Source organism: Rutidosis leptorrhynchoides, chromosome 4 (genome assembly GCF_046630445.1).
Source record: "Rutidosis leptorrhynchoides isolate AG116_Rl617_1_P2 chromosome 4, CSIRO_AGI_Rlap_v1, whole genome shotgun sequence".
Lineage (NCBI taxonomy): Eukaryota > Viridiplantae > Streptophyta > Magnoliopsida > Asterales > Asteraceae > Rutidosis > Rutidosis leptorrhynchoides.
In genome coordinates this window covers 361,122,501-361,147,352 of record NC_092336.1, presented here as the reverse complement: position 1 = coordinate 361,147,352, position 24,852 = coordinate 361,122,501, and the positions used below count along the sequence as shown (strand labels likewise).

Here is a 24,852-nt window from a genome sequence, read left to right as displayed (position 1 = left end):
AGATCACGATGGAGTGGACCAGTCAAAGTAATAAACATCTTTTCACATGGAGCCATAAAATTAGAAGGACATTCCGGGAACTTCAAGGTCAATGGCCACCGATTGAAGCTTATCTAGAATACCACAACAAGGAGGAATATCTTTTCTCCCTTGATCCATTCTGAAGCCTACCAGAAGAAGTCGAGCTATAATGACTTGATAAACAAAGCACTCTTGGGAGGCACCCCTTGCTTATCCTTTTTAAAATTTATTTTAGTTTATTTTAATCTACGACTTATTATACTGTGCACTGACCCTAAGCGTCATACATGCGCTTAGTACTTACTCTTTTGTTGAAATGTGTCCAGATAAATGATGAGTTCAGGTTCTTCCTACAACATACCCATTCGCAGGAAACGAACTCCCAGGTTTTACATTTCAGAGAGCAGTACATACCAACACAGGCCTACGACGCGTCAGCTAGGCCCGAGATGTTTGATTTTAGAGAGTGTTGATGAAGATGTCATTGCGGCACCACCAGTTCCTCCATTGCAACGCTCCAGGCGTTTAGCCTCTAGGCCCGCTGAGCATCCAGAGCCATTAGAGCCACGTGAGTTACATGTTGTGATTCACCATGGAGCCACCATGAGTGACCCAATCATCACATGGTCATTACTTAAAGATAACTAGAGACTCTACAGAGTTTTTAGATCATATATTTAGCGTCAAGGAATGCCCCGAAGAACACTAGGGCCTTCCTCGTTCAGGTTAGCGTGTCATGCTCTACCAGCATGTCGAGCTACTCTTAGACGCTTCGCTCCAACTACGATTCAGTCTGTAGCTTCAGAAGTCCCTCCTGTTCGTGTTACTCCTATTAAACCGCTTGCTTCAGCTGTACCACTTGCTCCATTTATTGGGACCAGCGGTTATACTCAGCACGAGATAGTGACAGTTCCTATCCTTGAGTTACCTGAGGGCTGCCATCTTGTCACAACTCTTATATAAGTGGAACCCCCTATGGCCCATGTTTTTGAGATAACTGGGAACATCCCTGAAGATAAGCCATTCCCTAGTCTCTCGCACCTCTAGATACCATTAGACTTACGTTTAGACACACTATTAGACCCTGATTTGTATGCGGGACAACCACTCGAGGACTTGCTGATAGTGCTCTAAATGAACATATATTTAGTATCAATATCCTTTCAATATGTAAAGCTTTTAGTTACTATTGGTCTATTTCTATGTAATAATCGTTTATGTTAAATAAGTGCGAAGACAAAAGAAGAAAACGAAGATTTGAAGACGCAAACGTCCAAAATGCTCAAAAGTACAAGTTACATTTCAAGTGGTTCAATTAATTGATGATCAACGTCTAAATATTGATAAAAGTACAAGTCACGGAACATAAAGTACAAGATATCTAAGCATACGAAAAGGCGTTCAAAAATCCAGAACCGAGACATAAATCGAGCATCAACGCGCGAGTCAACGGACCTAAAATTACAAGTCAACTATGTACAAGAATATAATATAATATATATAATTAATATAAATTATATATATATATATATATATATATATATATATATATATATATATATATATATATATAAAAATATGTCGACAAGCTAGTGTACAAAAATAATTGGAGATGGATAGCCTGGCCATGCGAGTGCATGAGAAATGCACTAAAATCCCATGCACTTGCATGAGCCCATGCAAGTGCATGGGAAATACACTGAAATCTCATGCGAGTGCATGAGCTCTAGGATCCAAAAAAGTTCTATAAATTGCCAGTTTTCTGACGAGTTCTTTACACTTTTTCCAATCTCTCAATCTCTATATGTAATATATTTATATTATAATTATAATTTTAATTTAAGATTAATAATAAATTATGGTTTATTTGGGTTATTGTAAGAAATGTTTTACGGGTTTTAAAGTCGAAACTCTGTCTAGGTAACGTTACGCTATAAATAATTACTGTAAGCTATGTTCTTCCTTTTTAAATTAATGTCTTGTAACTAAGTTATTATTATGCTTATTTGAGCCGAAGTAATCGTGATGTTGGACTAAATATTAATATGGGGTTATTGGATTTTGTACCATAATTAGGGTTTGGACAAAAGACCGACACTTGTGGACATTGGACTATGGACCATTAATAGATGGGGGTATTGTCTAATCGAATGACAACTCATTGGAATCTGTCGAACCTATCTTCAAATTAGTTAATCTAACAATTATTAAATGATTATGAATGTCCTATTTAGTGACGTTTATACGACATCTTTTACAATCATTTAATTAATTATTCGGGTTGGGTAATTAATTATTCAAACTGATCAAGTGGGTAAATTAATATTCATATCTCATTAAAACAGGGGTTGATTACATACCAGGGTAATTGGTGTAATTGTTAACAAAATATTAAAACCTTGGATTACACGCAGTCGATAACCTGGTGTAATTATTAACAAAGTATTAAAACCTTGTTACAGTTTGAATCCCTAATTAGTTGGAATATTTGACTTCGGGAATATGGTTAATTTGACGAGCATTTTATAATTATGACCGATGGACTATTATGGGAAAAAACCAGATAGGTTTCAAATAATACAGGACAAAGGACAATTAACCCAGAATAATGAATTAAAATCAAAATGTCAAACATCATGATTACGGAAGTTTAAATAAGTATAATTCTTTTATTATATTTTTCATCGTACTTTTAATTATTGTCATTTTATTATTCGCAATTTTATATATCGTCATTGTTATTTATTTTACGCATTTTAATTATCGTCATTTATCTTTACACTTTATTTAAAATCGACAAACCGGTCATTAAACGGTAAAACCCCTTTTATAATAATAATATTACTATATATAAATATATATATTTTATATAAATATAGTTATAAAAATATAGTACGTAATCGCTAGCTCCCTGTAGAACGAACCGCACTTACTAAAAACTACACTACTCTACGATTAGGTACACTGCCTATAAGTGTTGTAGCAAGGTTTAGGTATATCCCATCCGTAAATAAATTAAATAAAACTTGTGTAATATTTCATCGTATTTCGTAGTAAACAATAATAGTATTTCGTACACCACCGCTCGCACATCACTTTCCAGGACTTGAAGACGAGGAGAATTTCTTAGACTCCTTTGGATATTCGCAAACGCTATTCCACACATGCCAGGACAGTATTTCGTAGAATCCTCTTCTTTTTAATATTATCGTTAATTTATCTTTATCATAAAAAGTATTGTACAAAAAATATATATCTTGTGGAAATGCTACTCTCTTTTGTTCTTTATGCAGAATCATATCAAAGAGACTGGTCCTTTCCAACACTAGGAGCATAGCTTGACCATAGGAAGTCCGTGCACTAAGAGAAAAACTTGACCGTAGGGAAGTAATCTGTCCTCAAATCTCTTTCAATTATTACACACTAAAATCTCTAAGTGTAGGGTTGTACCCGCAATAAACTTAGAGATTCTAGAAAAATATTGTACTTAATTCATCAAAATATTAAAATATTCTATTTTAGGGAACATTAGGGACAATGATCTTTTAAGTGTGGGGTTTTGGGTAAAAGTTTAAAAACAAAGTAACCGTAAAAACGCTAAATTTATAAAAATTATTTTGTCTAAAAGTAATTAGCAAAGAATATTAGTTAAATTTGAAAACTTCTCACCTCGTTTTGCCCAAAGATTCTATAAGATTGCCAAAAATCAGTTTTCTGAACATTCACTAGAACGGAACGACTAAGCTAAAACTCATGATTTTCGTTAAAGGATTTTTTTTGAATAAATATGTAAAAGGCTACGCATGACCAGGCATGACCCCTACTCCCAAAAGTGAAGAATTCTTGGGCCCAAAGTACCTGTATGAACAATCAAATCTACAGTACTTTGTCACTTCATTTGATAAGTGTGCCGGTGTATGGTTTGAGTTAGAACTTGGTTCTGACATACTTTTCAAGACCAATGGTTAGTAAGCGCCATACGTGATGTAGGTGTGATACTCCTTCCGAAAGCATTCCGAATAGAGAAGAACAAACCAACCATTTCCACTCTCAAAAGCTTTAAATTCGATCAACTCATCTCAAAAGAGTTGCTGAAACAATTCACCAAATCCAGAACACCAAAATACACTACCCATTCACCTTCATTCCTTCCCTTTCCAAAAAGATCCAGAGATCAACAAAGAGATAGATCGATCAAGTTCACTTCAAAATCACTTGTCGAAAAGTTTCCGAACCCCCGATTGTTTTGATAGGTCAAGGACCTATTTTCGGTGAGTTATTCACTTCCTCTTTAGGCACCAGGAGCAAAAGACAAAGTTATGAAGAAAACGGTATGCAAAAAAATGATAATTATGAAAGAGAAAAGTCTTTAATAAATGCACGAAAAACACGAAGAAGTAACTGAGAAGGACTTCCAAAAGAGCTAAGAAAAAATTCTAGACAAAAGTCTTCGCAAAAATCTGCATCTTCCGAGGAACTCATTGCGACATTCAAAGCAATTCTATATCCAAAAAGGATACCCCAAGGAAGCAAAGTCAGATTTCTCTACCCTTACCCTTTCATAAACCTTCCCCCTTCTTCGCCAACCAACCTTACAACCTGTCTTCCTCTTGAAAGAATGTCTTGGAAGAACAGTGTCGTCCTTACTTAACCGGTGGAGATATCGATGCTTTACTAAGCTTATGATGACAACCGTTACATGACTGGCTTCTGAGCGACAATAAAATTAGATTAGGACACTCTAAACACTTGAGTGATATGAGTGATTCACTAGTAAGGAGCCTGGTCATGTATACTCTACATCTGGGAGTTGGAAAGTGCGCCATTTTCACCATGGACACGATTAAAATCTCTCGACAGAATCATCGAAGTTTGAAACTTTTTCTACTACTTTCGAAAAATGTGATGACTTCGGGTCAAGGCATAATAAAAGAATCAAAGGATGGGTGAGGGAGAATCTTTTAGAAGATAACCTTATATTCCAGTTTTTGCTTGAGGACAAGCAAAGCTAAGTGTGGGGTATTTAATATCGGCCAAAAAGTCACGTTTTACCGCCGAAAGTAAGCTCAAAATAATAAAGTTACAAACTTTATCGCCAAAATAATCGCTTTGTCGTTAATTTTGTAGATTAAGTAATTACAAAGGCGATGCAAAAAGAATCAAGTTAAATGGAGCTATTACGAAGAATCTAGGGCAAAAATGATGAAAGACAAGTTACTACCCTAGAAACCAAGTTATGATCCCGGGAACAAGAAATTCAATCCAAGCAAAACAGCAAGCCAGCACCAAAACGGCTTGCTAGTCCGGCTTGCCATATGGCGCTGACTTGCCAGATCAACCAGACACCGGGTACAACAAACGGGCTGTGGAACTAGCTTGCCAGACACCGGGCACCTACGCCGGGCTGTGGCGCCGGCTTGCCACGCTGCCTTACCACCCGTTTCCAGCCAAGGAATCTTCTATAAATAGGGACCTTTGGGCTTATTTTTACACACTCAATTTTCTACTTCAATTTAGTTTTAAATATTATCCGTTTGTTATTAGTAGTAGCGAGCTTAGCTTTTATTTTTCCGGAAGATATCCCGGCGAGTGACTGCGATTTCGAGCAGATTTCTTCGGCCTTTTCAGGTTTCTATCCGAAACGCTTGTCTTATTATTTAAACATGTATCGTTATAATTTATGTTTAAAGATACGTTTTGATATTACCATGTTGTCTTAATTAATCTGTATGTTACCATGATAGAAGTTTGGGTTAGCGTAGTTATGTTAAATTAGTACGATTACTGTTGTTATACTGAATCTGTAACCCCGATAGGTTTGTATGGTAGCATCTTGAGGATTGACCAACCTAAGTTGTGATCAGGACTTTTCCATCTATAAGAACCTAGCTACTTTATAGGACTAAGACCCTTGGTTATACTATGTCTGAAGATTCTATGAACTCGGCAAGGCCGGTGTTCCCGAGAGGCATCTAGTACTCTTTCAGGACACGAAACTTAGGAATTGAGACATGAACACCTAGTATGCCTATTAGTTGTTCCAAGCAAACCTCTTAGGAGTAACTAAGATCTAGTTAGTGCCTTAACTGTGTGACTAACTTCTATTGCATGTTCTTGTTTGATTGTTGCCTTGAGGGTTAATGTAGTGACCCGAACTTTTCCATGTTTTTATATATTAAATGAAATTGATATTTACATGATTAAATGTTTCCAACATGTTAAGCAATAAAACTTGTTAAGACTTGATTAAATGAAATAAGTTTCATATAGACAATTGATCACCCAAGTTGACCGGCGATTCACGAACGTTACAAATTTGTAAAAACTACATGTTGTGGTATATATAGACATATATATATGGTTGACATGAGATTATGATGAGTAAGTATCTCATTAAGTATATTAACAATGTGTGATATACATAAGAAATGAGAATACTAAGTTAAGAAACTCGAAATGATATATATATAACAATTATCGTTATGATAACGTCTACTAAATACATATGTATCATATTAAGATATGGATACACTATATTTAACATGATAAAATGATATTTAAATATATCATTAAGTGTGTTAACAATGAACTACATAAGTAAAAACAAGACTACTAACTCAAGAATTACGAAACGAGACTTATACGTAACGATTATCGTTGTAACGATATTTTAATGTATCTATCATACTAAGATATATTAATATATCATAATATCATGATAATGTAATAATATAACATCTCATTAGATATAATAAACATTGGGTTAACAACATTTAACATGATCGTTAACTTAAAGGTTTCAAATCAACATTTACATGTAACGACTAACGATGACTTAACGACTCAGTTAAAATGTATATACATGTAGTGTTTTAATATGTATTCATACACTTTTGAAAGACTTCAAGACACTTATCAAAATACTTCTACTTAACAAAAATGCTTACAATTACATCCTTGTTCAGTTTCATTAACAATTCTACTCGTATGCACCCGTATTCATACTCGTACAATACACAGCTTTTAGATGTATGTACTATTGGTATATACACTCCAATGATCAAATCTTAGAAGCCCATGTGAGTCACCTAACACATGTGAGAACCATCATTTGGCAACTAGCATGAAATATCTCATAAAATTACAAAAATATGAGTAATCATTCATGACTTATTTACATGAAAACAAAATTAAATATCCTTTATATCTAATCCATACACCAACGACCAAAAACACCTACAAACACTTTCATTCTTCAATTTTCTTCATCTAATTGATCTCTCTCAAGTTCTATCTTCAAGTTCTAAGTGTTCTTCATAAATTCTACAAGTTCTAGTTTCATAAAATCAAGAATACTTCCAAGTTTGCTAGCTTACTTCCAATCTTGTAGAGTGATCATCCAAACTCAAGAAATCTTTCTTAATTACAGTAAGATATCTTTCTAATACATGGTAATACTCATATTCAAACTTTGATTCAATTTCTATAACTATAACAATCTTATTTCGAGTGGAAATCTTACTTGAACTTGTTTTTCGTGTCATGATTCTGCTTCAAGAACTTTCAAGCCATCCAAGGATCCTTTGAAGCTAGATCCATTTTTCTCATTTCCAGTAGCTTTATCCAGAAAACTTGAGGTAGTAATGATGTTCATAACATCATTCGATTCATACATATAAAGCTATCTTATTCGAAGGTTTAAACTTGTAATCACTAGAACATAGTTTAGTTAATTCTAAACTTGTTCGCAAACAAAAGTTAATCCTTCTAACTTGACTTTTAAAATCAACTAAACACATTTTCTATATCTATATGATATGCTAACTTAATGATTTAAAACCTGGAAACACGAAGAACACTGTAAAACCGGACATACGCCGTCGTAGTAACACCGCGGGCTGTTTTGGGTTAGTTAATTAAAAAATATGATAAACTTTGATTTAAAAGTTTTTCTTCTGGGAAAATGATTTTTCTTATGAACATGAAACTATATCCAAAAATCATGGTTAAACTCAAAGTGGAAGTATGTTTTCTAAAATGGTCATCTAGACGTCGTTCTTTCGACTGAAATGACTACCTTTACAAAAATGACTTGTAACTTATATTTCCGACTATAAACCTATACTTGTTCTGTTTAGATTCATAAAATAGAGTTCAATATGAAACCATAGCAATTTGATTCACTCAAAACGGATTTAAAATGAAGAAGTTATGGGTAAAACGAGATTGGATAATTTTTCTTGTTGTAGCAACGTGAAAATTGGTAACAAATCTATATTAATCATATCTTAGCTAACTTATATTGTATTAGACATGTATTCTAACATATTATCTAATCTTGGGATACCATAGACACGTATGCAAATGTTTTGACATATCATATCGACCCATGTGTATATATTATTTGGAACAACCATAGACACTCTATATGCAGTAATGCGGGAGTTAGCTATACAGGGTTGAGGTTGATTCAAAAAATATATATACTTTGAGTTGTGATCTAGCCTGAGACGTGTATACACTGGGTCGTGGATTGATTCAAGATAATATATATCAATTTTTTTCTGTACATCTAACGTTGGACAACTAGTTGTAGGTTACAAATGAGGACAGCTGACTTAATAAACTTAAAACATCAAAACGTATTAAAAGTGTTGTAAATATATTTTGAATATACTTTGATATATATGTACATATTTGTTATAGGTTCATGAATCGACCAGTGGCCAAGTCTTACTTCCCGACGAAGTAAAAATCTGTGAAAGTGAGTTATAGTCCCACTTTTAAAATCTAATATTTTTGGGATGAGAATACATGCAGGTTTTATAAATGATTTACAAAATAGACACAAGTACGTGAAACTACATTCTATGGTTGAATTATCGAAATCGAATATGCCCTTTTTTATTAAGTCTGGTAATCTAAGAATTAGGGAACAGACACCCTAATTGACGCAAACTCTAAAGATAGATCTATTGGGCCTAACAAACCCCATCCAAAGTACCAGATGCTTTAGTACTTCGAAATTTATATCATATCCGAAGGGTGTCCCGGAATGATGGGGATATTCTTATATATGCATCTTGTTAATGTTGGTTACCAGGTGTTCACCATATGAATGATTTTTATCTCTATGTATGGGATGTATATTGAAATATGAAATCTTGTGGTCTATTGTTACGATTTGATATATATAGGTTAAACCTATAACTCACTAACATTTTTGTTGACGTTTAAAGCATGTTTATTCTCAGGTGAATATTAAGAGCTTCCGCTATTGCATACTAAAATAAGGACAAAATTTGGAGTCCATGTTTGTATGATATTATGTAAAAACGGCATTCAAGAAACATATGTCGATGTAATATATTTCTATTGTAAACCATTATGTAATGGTCGTGTGTAAACAGTATATTTTAGATTATCATTATTTGATAATCTACATAATGCTTTTGAAACCTTTATTGATAAAATAAAGGTTATGGTTGTTTTAAAAATGAATGCAGTCTTTGAAAAACGTCTCATATAGAGGTCAAAACCTCGCAACGAAATCAATTAATATGGAACGTTTATAATCAATATGAACGGGACATTTCAGTTGGTATCAGAGCGTTGGTCTTAGAGAACCAGAAAATTTGCATTAGTGTGTCTTATCGAGTTTGTTAGGATGCATTAGTGAGTCTGGACTTCGACCGTGTTTTCTTTAAAAATGATTGCTTAACATTTTTGTTGGAAACTATATATTTTTAACATGTGAATATTATGTGATATATTAATCTCTTAACGTGTTTGATATTATGTGATAGATGTCTACCTCTAGAACAAGTTCCATTGAATCACCTAATAATAATGAAGAGTCAAATGTAAATTGGAATGATTCGTGGACTGATTCACAAGTTCCCGAAGAGGAACCGGAAGAAGAGTCGGAACCGGAAGAAGAATCGGAACCGGAAGAAGAATCGGAACCGGAAGAAGAAATAGAACCAATGGGGGAAATAATAAAACGGTTAAGTAGAAGAAAATCCTCAACCAACCGACCAAAGTTAATTATGGTCAATGGTGTTTTCGCCAAGGAAGCAAAGTATTGGGAGGATTACCAATTCTCCGATGAATCGAATCTCGACAAGGATTCCGATGATGTTATAGAAATTACCCCAACACAATTTAATAAAGCAAAAGAGAACAATAAGGGAAAGGGCATAAAAATAGAGAAATTTGATTCCAAACACGATGAACTTTATATGTATCGTCAACACCCGTATTTCTTAAGTTGTGACAATAACCTGGGAACCTCTAAACCACCAGGTTTTTCTAAACCAATGTGAAAAACGACGGCTCGTATTAGGGGAACATCATATATCCCTAGAAACTTGGCAAAACGAACCAAAACCAAAGAAGAAGAAACGAGCGAGTCGGAATAAGATAGTTGTATTCGTGTTGTGTAATATATGTAATATAGTGTGCTTATGCTTTATGATATATGTAAAAATTGCTTGTATTCATAAGTATTTTTTTTTATGAATCTAACTCTTGTCAATTTTACAGTATAAAAACACAAAATGGATAGACAACCTAATATTTTAAGAGACCTACCCAGAGACATGATTGATGAAATCTTGTCTAGAGTCGGTCAGAATTCCTCGGCACAACTATTTAAGGCGAGATCAGTTTGTAAGACATTCGAAGAACGTTCCAAGAATGCCTTGATTTATAAAAGGCTTTCGTTCGAAAGATGGGGATATCACATTGGAAAATCCATAAGTTACGATGTGTTTACTTTGACGCATATATTGCGGGGAACCCAAATGCTATTTTACGCAACGGGTTAAGAAATTATTTTGACTCAATATATCCGAATATAGGACTTCGTGATTTAGAAAAAGTGGCTAAAATGCAACATAAAGAAGCATGTTATGCTTACGGGTTAGTAATGTTCGTTTCTCACCAAAGTGAGAACAAGAACATCGGGCTACAACTATTAAACAAAACGTTCCCATAAATGACGGATTCGGTAATTGGGGTAAGAAATGAGGTTTTTAGGTTATTACGAGACTGTTGGTCATTACGTAACCTTCATCCTTTTGACGACGTTACAACACATTGTCTTACTATCGGTCACAACGGTTATATTCCACAAAACCAAGGATGGGAAGTGGTATTAGTAAAACCAGAATGCATGACTTGTTTCTGGACGTATGAATTACGTGTCTTTATTGCCTTTGCTGAACGCCTTATTTATTAACTAGAATTATCTTCGCAACTACTTTGTATCAAAGTTTTATGTGCTATATTTCATGCTATATGTAAAAAAAAGTGGTATTGTAAGTTTGCAAGTTATTGTATAAAGGTTTGAATATGATATTTTTTTTTGTGATTAGTTTTTCATATAGAATTGTAGTAGTTAAAATGGTATGTTAGCTACTAAGTATGAACTTAACGGGTAGGTACTACCCGAATTAAAGAGTATAAAACGCTAATATGAAGAAAGAGCTTTTATAAATAAGTTCATATTACGCTACAAAATACTATTAACTACTCTTGATATTCTATATGATTAACTCGTTTCATTTGACTATTTTGAAGGAAATGGCACCGACTACTCGACACACCTTGAATATGAGCGAAGAGGAATTTCGTGCCTTTCTTGCTTCAAACATAGCTGCAGTACAGGCTGCGCTACATACCAACAATAAATCATGTAGGATGCACCTACAAAGAATTCACTGCCTGCAAACCTTTGGAATTTGATGGAACCGAAGGACCAATCGGATTGAAACGGTGGACCGAGAAGGTCGAATCGGTGTTTTCCATAAGTAAGTGTACTGAAGAGGACAAAGTGAAGTACGCTACGCATACCTTCACAGGTACTGCGTTAATATGGTGGAATACCTATCTAGAGCAAGTGGGACAAGATGATGCTTACGCACTACCGTCGTCAGCATTCAAGCACTTGATGAACGAGAAGTACCATCCCAGAACCGAGGTCAATAAGCTTAAAACAGAACTTAGAGGGTTACGAACCCAAGGATTTGATATTACCACGTATGAAAGACGATTCACAGAATTGTGCCTATTGTGTCCGAGAGCGTTCGAAGATGAGGAAGAGATGATCGACGTGTTTGTGAAAGGATTACCAGAAAGAATCCAAGAAGATATAAGTTCACACGAGCCCGCCTCCATACAACAGGCATGTAGAATGGCTCACAAACTAGTGAACCAGATTGAGGAAAGAATTAAAGAACAGGCGGCTGAAGAGGCCAATGTGAAGCAAGTCAAAAGAAAGTGGGAGGAAAACGGTGATAAGAATCACCAATACATCAACAACAGCAATTACAACAATAATCGCAACAACTATTCCAACAATTGCAACATCAATCGCAACTACAACAAACGGCCCAACAACAACAACAACAACAACAACAACAACAACAACAACAACAACAACATCAACTACAACAATCATCCCAACAACAATAACAACCGCAACAACAACAACAACAACAATCAGGAGCAGCTATGCCAAAGGTGTGAAAAGTATCACTCGGGGTTCTGCACCAAATTTTGCAACAAGTGTAAAAGAAATGGTCATAGCGCGGTGAAGTGTGAGGTCTACGGACCAGGGGTTAACAGAACGAAAGGAACAAATGGTGTTGGAACGAGTAATGGCAGAGCAAGTAGTGTCGGAGCAAGTTATGCCAATGTAGTTTGTTATAAATGTAGAAAACCGGGCCACATTATTAGAAATTGCCGAACCAGGAGAACACGAATGGACAAGGCCGTGGAAGAGTTTTCAATATTAATGCAGCAGAGGCACATGAAGACCCGGAGCTTGTTACGGGTACGTTTCTTATTGATAATAAATCTGCTTACGTTTTATTTGATTCGGGTGCGGATAGAAGCTATATGAGTAGAGATTTTTGTGCTAAATTAAGTTGTCCATTGACATCATTGGATAGTAAATTTTTACTCGAATTAGCAAACGGTAAATTAATTTCAGCAGATTATATATGCCAGAATCGAGAAATTAAACTGGGTAGCGAAATATTTAAGATTGATTTGATACCAGTAGTTTTAGGGAGTTTTGATGTAATAGTTGGCATGGACTGGCTGAAGAAGGTGAAAGCAGAGATCGTATGTTATAAAAATGCAATTCGCATTGTACGAGAAGAAGGAGAACCCTTAATGGTGTACGGAGAAAAGGGCAACACGAAGCTACATCTTATTAGTAATTTGAAGGCACAAAAACTAATAAGAAAAAGTTGCTATGCTGTTCTAGCACACGTCGAGAAAGTACAAACTGAAGAAAAGAGCATCAATGATGTTCCCGTCGCAAAAGAATTTCCCGATGTATTTCCGAAAGAATTACCGGGACTACCTCCACATGGATCTGTTGAATTTCAAATAGATCTTGTACCAGGAGCTGCACCAATAGCTCGTGCTCCTTATAGACTCGCACCCAGCGAGATGAAAGAACTGCAAAGCCAACTGCAAGAACTATTAGAATGTGGTTTCATTCGACCAAGCACATCACCATGGGGAGCTCCTATTTTGTTTGTCAAGAAGAAGGATGGTACATTTAGGTTGTGTATTGACTACAGAGAGTTGAACAAACTTACCATCAAAAACCGTTATTCACTGCTGAGAATTGACGACTTATTTGATCAACTACAAGGCTCGTCGGTTTATTCGAAGATCGATTTACGTTCTGGATATCATCGAATGCGAGTAAAGGAGGATGATATTCCAAAAACTGCTTTTAGGACGCGTATTGGCCATTACGAGTTTATGGTTATGCCGTTTGGATTGACTAACGCACCAGCTGTGTTCATGGACCTTATGAACCGAGTGTGAGGGCCATATCTTGGCAAGTTTGTCATTGTTTTCATCGATGACATACTTATTTACTCAAAGAATGATCAAGAGCACGAAGAACATTTTAGAAAAGTGCTAGAAGTATTGAGGAAAGAAAAACTGTACGCTAAATTTTCAAAATGTGCATTTTGGTTGGAAGAAGTTCAATTCCTCGGTCACATAGTGAACAAAGAAGGTATCCAGGTGGACCCGGCAAAGATCGAAACCGTTGAAAAGTGGGAAACCCCAAAAACTCCAAAGCATATACGTCAATTTTTAGGATTGGCTGGTTACTACAGAAGATTCATCCAAGATTTCTCCAAAATAGCAAAACCCTTGACTGCATTAACGCATAAAGGGAAGAAATTTGAATGGAAGGATGAACAAGAGAAGGCGTTTCAATTATTGAAGAAAAAGCTAACTACGACACCTATATTGTCATTGCCTGAAGGGAATGATGATTTTGTGATTTATTGCGACGCATCAAAGAAAGGTTTCGGTTGTGTATTAATGCAACGAACGAAGGTGATTGCTTATACGTCTAGACAATTGAAGATTCACGAGCAAAATTATACGACGCATGATTTGGAATTAGGCGTGGTTGTTTTTGCATTAAAGACTTGGAGGCACTACTTATATAGGGTCAAAAGTATTATATATACCGACCACAAAAGTCTTCAACATATATTTAATCAGAAACAACTGAATATGAGGCAGCGTAGGTGGATTGAATTGTTGAATGATTACGACTTTGAGATTCGTTACCACCCGGGGAAGGCAAATGTGGTAGCCGACGCCTTGAGCAGAAAGGACAGAGAACCCATTCGAGTAAAATCTATGAATATAATGATTCACACTAACCTTACTACTCAAATAAAGGAGGCGCAACAAGGAGTTTTAAAAGAGGGAAATTTAAAGGATGAAATACCTAAAGGATCGGAGAAGCATCTTAATATTCAGGAAGATGGAACCCGGTATAGGGCTGAAAGAATTTGAGTACCAAAATTTGGAGATATGAGAGAAATGGTACTTAGAGAAGCTCATAAAACCAGACACTCAATACATCCTGGAACGGGGAAGATGTACAAGGATCTTAAGAAACATTTTTGGTAGCCAGGTATGAAAGCCGATATTGCTAAATATGTAGGAGAATGTTTGACGTGTTCTAAGGTCAAAGCTAAACATCAGAAACCATCAGGTCTACTACAACAACCTGAAATCCCAGAATGGAAATGGGAAAACATTACCATGGATTTCATTACTAAATTGCCAAGGACTGCAAGTGGTTATGATACTATTTGGGTAATAGTTGATCGTCTCACCAAGTCAGCACACTTTCTGCCAATAAGAGAAGATGACAAGATGGAGAAGTTAGCACGAATGTATTTGAAGAAAGTCATCTCCAGACATGGAATACCAATCTCTATTATCTCTGATAGGGATGACAGATTTATTTCAAGATTCTGGCAGACATTACAGCAAGCATTAGGAACTCGTCTAGACATGAGTACTGCCTATCATCCACAAACTGATGGGCAGAGCGAAAGGACGATACAAACACTTGAAGACATGCTACGAGCATGTGTTATTGATTTCGGAAACAGTTGGGATCGACATCTACCGTTAGCAGAATTTTCCTACAACAACAGCTATCATTCAAACATTGAGATGGCGCCATTTGAAGCACTTTATGGTAGAAAGTGCAGGTCTCCGATTTGTTAGAGTGAAGTAGGGGATAGACAGATTACGGGTCCAGAGATAATATAAGAAACTACCGAGAAGATCATCCAAATTCAACAACGGTTGAAAACCGCCCAAAGTCGACAAAAAGAGCTTCGCCAACATTAAAAGAAAAGACATAGAATTTGAAATTGGAGAAATGGTCATGCTTAAGGTTGCACCTTGGAAAGGTGTTGTTTGATTTGGTAAACGGGAGAAATTAAATCCAAGGTATATTGGACCATTCAAGATTATTGATCGTGTCGGACCAGTAGCTTACCGACTTGAGTTACCTCAACAACTTGCGAATGTACATAACACTTTCCACGTCTCGAATTTGAAGAAATGTTTTGCTAAAGAAGATCTCACTATTCCGTTGGACAAAATCCAAATCAATGAAAAACTTCAATTCATTGAAGAACCCGTCGAAATAATGGATCGTGAGGTTAAGAGACTTAAACAAAACAAGATACCGATTGTTAAGGTTCAATGGAATGCTCGTAGAGGACCCGAGTTCACCTGGGAGCATGAAGATCAGATAAAGAAGAAATACCCGCATCTATATCCAAAAGATTCGTCAACACTTTCAACAGCTTAAAATTTCGGGACGAAATTTATTTAACAGGTAGGTACTGTAGTGACCCGAACTTTTCCATGTTTTTATATATTAAATGAAATTGATATTTACATGATTAAATGTTTCCAACATGTTAAGCAATTAAACTTGTTAAGACTTGATTAAATGAAATAAGTTTCATATAGGAAATTGATCACCCAAGTTGACCGGCGATTCACGAACGTTACAAATTTGTAAAAACTACATGTTGTGGTATATATAGACATATATATATGGTTGACATGAGATTATGATGAGTAAGTATCTCACTAAGTATATTAACAATGTGTGATATACATAAGAAATGAGAATACTAAGTTAAGAAACTCGAAATGATATATATATATATATATATATATATATATATATATATATATATATATATATATATATATATATATATATATATATATATATATATATATATATATATATATATATATATATATATATATATATATATATATAACAATTATCGTTATGATAACGTCTAGTAAATACATATGTATCATATTAAGATATGGATACACTTTTAACATGATAAAATGATATTTAAATATATCATTAAGTGTGTTAACAATGAACTACATATGTAAAAACAAGACTACTAACTCAAGAATTACAAAAAGAGACTTATATGTAACGATTATCGTTGTAACGATATTTTAATGTATATATCATACTAAGATATATTAATATATCATAATATCATGATAATGTAATAATATAACATCTCATTAGATATAATAAACATTGGGTTAACAACATTTAACATGATCGTTAACTTAAAGGTTTCAAATCAACATTTACATGTAACGACTAACGATGACTTAACGACTCAGTTAAAATGTATATACATGTAGTGTTTTAATATGTATTCATACACTTTTGAAAGACTTCAATACACTTATCAAAATACTTCTACTTAACAAAAATGCTTACAATTACATCCTCATTCAGTTTCATTAACAATTCTACTCGTATGCACCCGTATTCGTACTCGTACAATACACAGATTTTAGATGTATGTACTATTGGTATATACACTCCAATGATCAGCTCTTAGAAGCCCATGTGAGTCACCTAACACATGTGGGAACCATCATTTGGAAACTAGCATGAAATATCTCATAAAATTACAAAAATATGAGTAATCATTCATGACTTATTTACATGAAAACAAAATTACATATCCTTTATATCTAATCCATACACCAACGACCAAAAACACCTAAAAACACTTTCATTCTTCAATTTTCTTCATATAATTGATCTCTCTCAAGTTCTATCTTCAAGTTTTAAGTGTTCTTCATAAATTCTACAAGTTCTAGTTTCATAAAATCAAGAATACTTCCAATTTTGCTAGCTTACTTCCAATCTTGTAGAGTGATCATCCAAACTCAAGAAATCTTTCTTATTTACAGTAACATATCTTTCTAATACAAGGTAATACTCATATTCAAACTTTGATTCAATTTCTATAACTATAACAATCTTATTTCGAGTGGAAATCTTACTTGAACTTGTTTTTCGTGTCATGATTCTGCTTCAAGAACTTTCAAGCCATCCAAGGATCCTTTGAAGCTAGATCCATTTTTCTCATTTCTATTAGCTTTATCCAGAAAAATTGAGGTAGTAATGATGTTCATAACATCATTCGATTCATACATATAAAACTATCTTATTCGAAGGTTTAAACTTGTAATCACTAGAACATAGTTTAGTTAATTCTAAACTTGTTCACAAACAAAAGTTAATCCTTCTAACTTGACTTTTAAAATCAACTAAACACATGTTATATATCTATATGATATGCTAACTTAATGATTTAAAACCTGAAAACACGAAGAACACTGTAAAACCGGACATACGCCGTCGTAGTAACACCGCGGGCTGTTTTGGGTTAGTTAATTAAAAACTATGATAAACTTTGATTTAAAAGTTGTTCTTCTGGGAAAATGATTTTTCTTATGAACATGAAACTATATCCAAAAATCATGGTTAAACTCAAAGTGGAAGTATGTTTTCTAAAATGGTCATCTAGACGTCGTTCTTTCGACTGAAATGACTACCTTTACAAAAATGACTTGTAACTTATATTTATGACTATAAACCTATACTTTTTCTGTTTAGATTCATAAAATAGAGTTCAATATGAAACCATAGCAATTTGATTCACTCAAAACGGATTTAAAATGAAGAAGTTATGGGTAAAACGAGATTGAATAATTTTTCTTGTTGTAGCAACGTGAAAATTGGTAACAAATCTATATTAATCATATCTTAGCTAACTTATATTGTATTATACATGTATTCTAATATATTATCTAATCTTGGGATACCATAGACACGTATGCAAATGTTTTGACATATCATATCGACCCATGTGTATATATTATTTGGAACAACCATAGACACTCTATATGCAGTAATGCGGGAGTTAGCTATACAGGGTTGAGGTTGATTCCAAAAATATATATACTTTGAGTTGTGATCTAGCCTGAGATGTGTATACACTGGGTCGTGGATTGATTCAAGATAATATATATCAATTTTTTTCTGTACATCTAACGTTGGACAACTAGTTGTAGGTTACTAATGAGGACAGCTGACTTAATAAACTTAAAACATCAAAATGTATTAAAAGTGTTGTAAATATATTTTGAATATACTTTGATATATATGTACATATTTGTTATAGGTTCATGAATCGACCAGTGGCCAAGTCTTACTTCCCGACGAAGTAAAAATCTGTAAAAGTGAGTTATAGTCTCACTTTTAAAATCTAATATTTTTGGGATGAGAATACATGTAGGTTTTATAAATGATTTACAAAATAGACACAAGTACGTGAAACTACATTCTATGGTTGAATTATCGAAATCGAATATGTCCTTTTTTATTAAGTCTGATAATCTAAGAATTAGGGAACAGACACCCTAATTGACGCGAACTCTAAAGATAGATCTGTTGGGCCTAACAAACCCCATCCAAAGTACCGAATGCTTTAGTACTTCGAAATTTATATCATATCCGAAGGGTGTCCCGGAATGATGGGGATATTCTTATATATGCATCTTGTTAATGTCGGTTACCAGGTGTTCACCATATGAATGATTTTTATCTCTATGTATGGGATGTATATTGAAATATGAAATCTTGTGGTCTATTGTTACGATTTGATATATATAGGTTAAACCTATAACTCACCAACATTTTTGTTGATGTTTAAAGCATGTTTATTCTCAGGTGAATATTAAGAGCTTCCGCTGTTGCATACTAAAATAAGGACAAGATTTGGAGTCCATGTTTGTATGATATTATGTAAAAACTGCATTCAAGAAACATATGTCGATGTAATATATTTCTATTGTAAACCATTATGTAATGGTCGTGTGTAAACAGTATATTTTAGATTATCATTATTTGATAATCTACGTAATGCTTTTGAAACCTTTATTGATAAAATAAAGGTTATGGTTGTTTTAAAAATGAATGCAGTCTTTGAAAAACGTCTCATATAGAGGTCAAAACCTCGCAACGAAATCAATTAATATGGAATGCTTATAATCAATATGAACGGGATATTTCAGTTAAGTCATCTCAACTGTTTTAGGTATCGATTAGATTTCTATCTGCTTTATTTTCAGTTTATCAATTATAATGCTGTATAATGTTTAGATTAGTATGATCTCATTAGTATGATGGAATTGTTGTTTGTTTACATTAATGTTTTGTCAACTTAACCTGACAGATTCCTTCCGTTTGTGATTAGTGTTCACTCAACACGACACATTGTTATTCAGTTCCCTAAATTGATAATGAGAGTTAAGATTAGAACTCAACAACAACAACAACAACATGCCCAATCCCACATGCGTGAGGTATGGGGGAGGTGAGGCGTAGACAACCCTTCCTCTATCCTAGAAAAAAGAGAAATCATTTCTCCACCCCGAGTGAAACACTCACAAGATTAGAGAAAGTCCTCTCTCTCTGTTCGACGGATAAAGAGATTGCTTCCAAAAGGACCTCCGGCCCAAAAAGTAGTAGGAAAATAAATAGAGATAATTTAAATAATTTAAAAAAAGTAAATAATTTAAATAAATAGAGATAAATAAATAAATAAAAGATAATAAAATAATAAAATCGAGACGCCATGAAAATGGTAGGAGCGTGTTTCCATGGGTTTTAAAATCAAGCCTGGAGTTCAATATAGCCAATAAGCGACGGTCAAGCCGCCAATAAATCGACGCTTGGCGTTGCCACCAATAATGGGCCGTATATATATATATGTATGTATATATATATATATATATACATATATATATATATATATATATATATATATATATAAATAATAATAATAATAATACACATAATACAAAAAATAATATATATATATATATACATATATATATATATATATATATATATATATATATATAAGGGAACGTACCATAGGCAACTGGGCAGGGCTCCAGACATAACGAGAAATGCTACACTAAAAAAACAATAAACATAGATGTCCACATACCAACAACCAGAAACACTCCTAAACATACATATCTACAGACATACACCTACATACATACAAACCCCCATACATACATACATACATACAAACATCCGTATCTAAACAATACATAAAACATATACACAAGAAACATACATGCGTACATATAAACATACCCACAAAGACAGAAACATACATACACACTAACAAACCTACATCCATAAACATACAAAACATAGAAACACACATTAGCATACATACATATGCATACGTACATACATACAAAACATACAAACCTCCCTAAACATGCCCCAATCAACCATATAAGCACACATATAAAATACATACCCAAAAAACATCCGTACCTAAACATGCATGCAACCATACCCTAAACCCTAAACACGCGTACATACATACACGTACCTCCATACAACACAAACTTACCTGAACACACATTCATACCCAAAACCAAGAAGGGGTCCTGGTAAATACAAAGCACGGAATACACGATACATGAAGATACAAACGTACACAAACAACCATACGAACGTCACTTCACAAGAAGACACCAACACCCCTTCCCGCATAAAAAAAACCCAAAGCCTACTCTTCTATTCTAATTTTAGCCCTTCACGCATTCCTATTAGAATTCATGTCCTCGATCAATAAAAGCTCCTTCAAGTCGAGCTTTATTCTATCCTCCCACCTACGTGTGGGTCTACCTATTCTCCTTACACCATCAACTGTAAGCGCCTCGACTCTTCTAACAGGTGCATTAAGCGGTCGCCTCCTCACATGCCCAAACCATCAAAGCCGTTCTTCTCTTATCTTGTCGATGATGCTTCTAACTTTCAGGTTCTCCCTAAAAACACTATTTGGGATCATATCCAACATCGTCTTACCACATGTCCACCTAAGCATCCTCATCTCTACCACCTCCATCCTCCTCTCTTGTGCCTTCGTCATTGGCCAACATTCTGATCCGTATAACATGGCAGGTCTAATTGCCACCTTGAAGAATTTCCCTTTCAGCTTTAGGGGGATCTTCCTGTCGCATAAGGCTCCAGTCGCTGCTCTCCACTTCAACCACCCTACTTTAATACGGTGAGACACGTCTTCATCTATCCTCCTCGATTTGTGGAGCATCGAGCCTAAGTACCTAAACGAAGTTTGTGGATGCAAGATCTGGTCTCTAATGTAGATGTTCACCCCATCATCTTGTTCATCGGTGTTTCTATAAAAATCACATCTAAGATATTCCGTATTTTGTCTACTAATTTGTAGACCATTACCTTCTAAGGCTACCCTCCATTGCTCCAATCTTCTATTAAGTTCCTCATTAGATTCGAAAACAAGCACAATATCATCGGCAAAAATTAGGCACCAAGAGATACACTCTTGTATCGCTCGAGAAAGCTCATCAAGGATCAAAGCGAAAAGAAAAGGGTTAAGGGCCGATCCCTGATGCAGGCCTACTTCTATTGGGAAAACTTCTGTATTTCCCACCGGCGTTCGAACGCAAGACTTCGCCCCTTCGTACATATCCCTAATAACACTAATATATCTACTCGGGATATTTCTACCTCTAAGGATCTTCCAAATCAAATTTCGTGGGACGTAATCATAGGCCTTTTCCAAGTCTAGGAATACCATCTCGAGGTTCTTTTGCTTTTCTCTATACTTCTCCATAAGGTTCCTAATAATATGGATTGCCTCAATCGAAGAGCGCCCTGGCATGAAACCAAATTGGTTTTCCGAAACATTTGTTACACGTCGAAGTCTAGTCTCAATCACTCTCTCCCAAAGCTTCATAGTGTGGCTAAGTAATTTTATGCCTCTATAGTTACAGCAAGTTTGAGGATCCCCCTTGTTCTTATAAATGGGAATAGTCTCGCTCACTCTCCATTCCATAGGCATTTTAGAGCTTCGATACGTTTTGTTGAAAAGGCAAGTCAACCACCTAACACCATTATCGCCAAGGCACCGCCACGCCTCAATGGTGATCTGATCCGGTCCCGCAGCTTTATTTCTCCCCATTTGTCATAGTGCCGATATCACTTCCTCGTGGTTGATCCTCCCAAAATCTATGTTGTTTTGGGATTGTTCTATCTAAGATTCTTGCGGGTCTTCAAGACATTCAGGTCTTCCTCCGGCGAAAAGGGATGAGAAGTATTCTTCCCATCTTTTCCGAATTTCATCTTCCTTTACTAAGGTTTGACCAACTTCATTTTTTATAAACTTTATGTTATCTAGGTCCCTGAGCCTTCGCTCCCTAGCTTTGGCTATCCTGTAGATATCATTAGCTCCTTCTTTGGAGTCTAGTTTCCTATACAAATCTTCGTATGCCTTATCTTTTGCACGTGCTATGGTCTTCTTAGCTTCTCTTTTAGCTTCTTTATATCTCTCTTCAACCCTAGTTCTACCCGCCGGGGTCCCCTCCCGACAAGTTATGAGCTCCCTAAACCTTAGTTGCTTAAGCGCGACTTTGCTTTGAACTTCGTCACTAACCCACCATGATTATCTATCCGACCTATGTCCTCTCAAAGTTCCTACTGCCACACCCAAGGCTTCCTTGGCTGTCTCTCTAATGGTGGACGCTAGACAATTCCACATCTGGTCCGCATATTCATGAGATACCATTTCCACTTCTGCCTCCACTCTTTCTACAACTAAAGTCTTAAAAGTCTCTGCCTTCTCTCCGTTCAACTTCTTCCATAGGATTGTAGGTTGGACGGGCCTTACACTCATGGTGACCCGTCTCCGGAGAATCAAATCCATGACCAACAATCTGTGCTGGGAGGAGCATGTCAAGTCAGTCAGGGCCTTACTGTCCCCACATGTCCTAAGATCCCCTCTGCGAAGTAATAAATAGTCAATCTGGGTACTATTACCCCCGCTATGAAAGGTTGCTAACTGAGCATTCGTCTTCTTGAAGAACAAATTCGCAACAACCAAATCGTGAGCAACATCAAAATCGAGAATAGAGAGCCCTTCCTCATTTCTTACTCCGTACCCAAAGCCCCCATGGGCCCCCAGATAACCCTCGACATTCGTTCCTATATGACCATTTAGGTCTCCCCCAATAAGTAATCGATGGTCCGAAGGGCACATCCTCACAACCTCGTCTAACGATTCCCAGAATAGTCTCTTTTCAGCTACGTCAAGGCCCACATGAGGTGCGTAAGCACTAATGACCGTGTAGGTCACCTCCTGGATTACCAACCTAACCGACATAATCCTATCGCCCCGTCTGTTCACTTCCACGACATTCTCGTTATGGGGTGGACCAATAATAATTCCAACACCGTTTCTAGCTACTCTCGATCCCAAGAACCATAGCTTGTAGTCCTTGATCTTAACCGCCCCTCGAACCTTCCATCTAGTGTCTTGAACACATAAGATGTCCACTTTATGTTTACGTAAAGTCTCCACTAGTTCAAAACGTTTGCCGGTCAAAATACCCACATTCCAACTACCCGCTCTAATCCTAACCGGCTTCACTAACCTATTGCCGCTTCTAGATCCTATAAACCTACCCGACCCAGAGCTCGAAGGACATGACCTCAGGTAACCATGAGAAAGACTAGCGTCTATCTTACCCTATGAAACGAGAACGAATAAAAATAAAAAATAGAAAAATGAATAAACGAACAAAGTTAATCTATATGAAAGCCCACAAATAAAACGAATTTGGCAAGTAGCGTAACAAAAAACAAGCTTAAGGAACGTTCTATACTCTACAGAAAAAATACTAGAAAGCTAAATCGTTAAAAGATCCTACTTGAACGAAAACTTAGTATACTTAACCTAGCCAATCAATACTAGCAGCTTAATAGATTCAAATAGACAGAAAACATTAAAAAAAATATATGTTTATGTTTATGTTAAGAGAACCCAATAATATATAATATTGATTTATTGATATATATTTCCTACGACTAGCAATCAATAACTCTTAAAAATCTAGGAATAATCTTCAAATTACACCAAAAATGAGTAGTACAACAAACGTAAAGGTAATAGCAAAAGGAATTTAAAGGTCAGAAAACAAACAATTTGCAAAGGTAAAATATTGAAGTATAGTAATAATAGCAGAGATATATAATAGTAAATCTACACTGAGTAATACCAA

The 24,852-nt window shown here is 35.3% G+C and overlaps 2 protein-coding genes across 2 annotated transcripts in view; both read right to left on the bottom strand.

Moving 5' to 3' along the window:
• Positions 1 to 1,064: 1,064 nt before the first annotated feature.
• On the bottom strand, positions 1,065 to 22,373 carry LOC139841796 (uncharacterized). The gene is made up of 5 exons (XM_071831995.1): positions 21,732 to 22,373; positions 21,144 to 21,201; positions 20,877 to 20,932; positions 20,664 to 20,708; positions 1,065 to 1,151 (listed from the first exon to the last, which is right to left on the bottom strand). The coding sequence occupies exons 1-5, from the start codon at positions 22,371 to 22,373 to the stop codon at positions 1,065 to 1,067; spliced, it is 888 nt and encodes a 295-aa protein (XP_071688096.1).
• Positions 22,374 to 22,829: 456 nt separating this feature from the next.
• LOC139841795 (uncharacterized) overlaps positions 22,830 to 24,852 on the bottom strand; it is a 6,509-nt gene continuing 4,486 nt past the window's right edge. The window contains exons 5-6 of the mRNA XM_071831994.1: positions 23,274 to 24,320; positions 22,830 to 23,156 (exon numbers count right to left, since the gene is read on the bottom strand). Coding sequence (XP_071688095.1) covers positions 22,830 to 23,156; positions 23,274 to 24,320 — 1,374 coding nt within the window. The remainder of the gene's footprint in view (positions 23,157 to 23,273; positions 24,321 to 24,852) is intronic.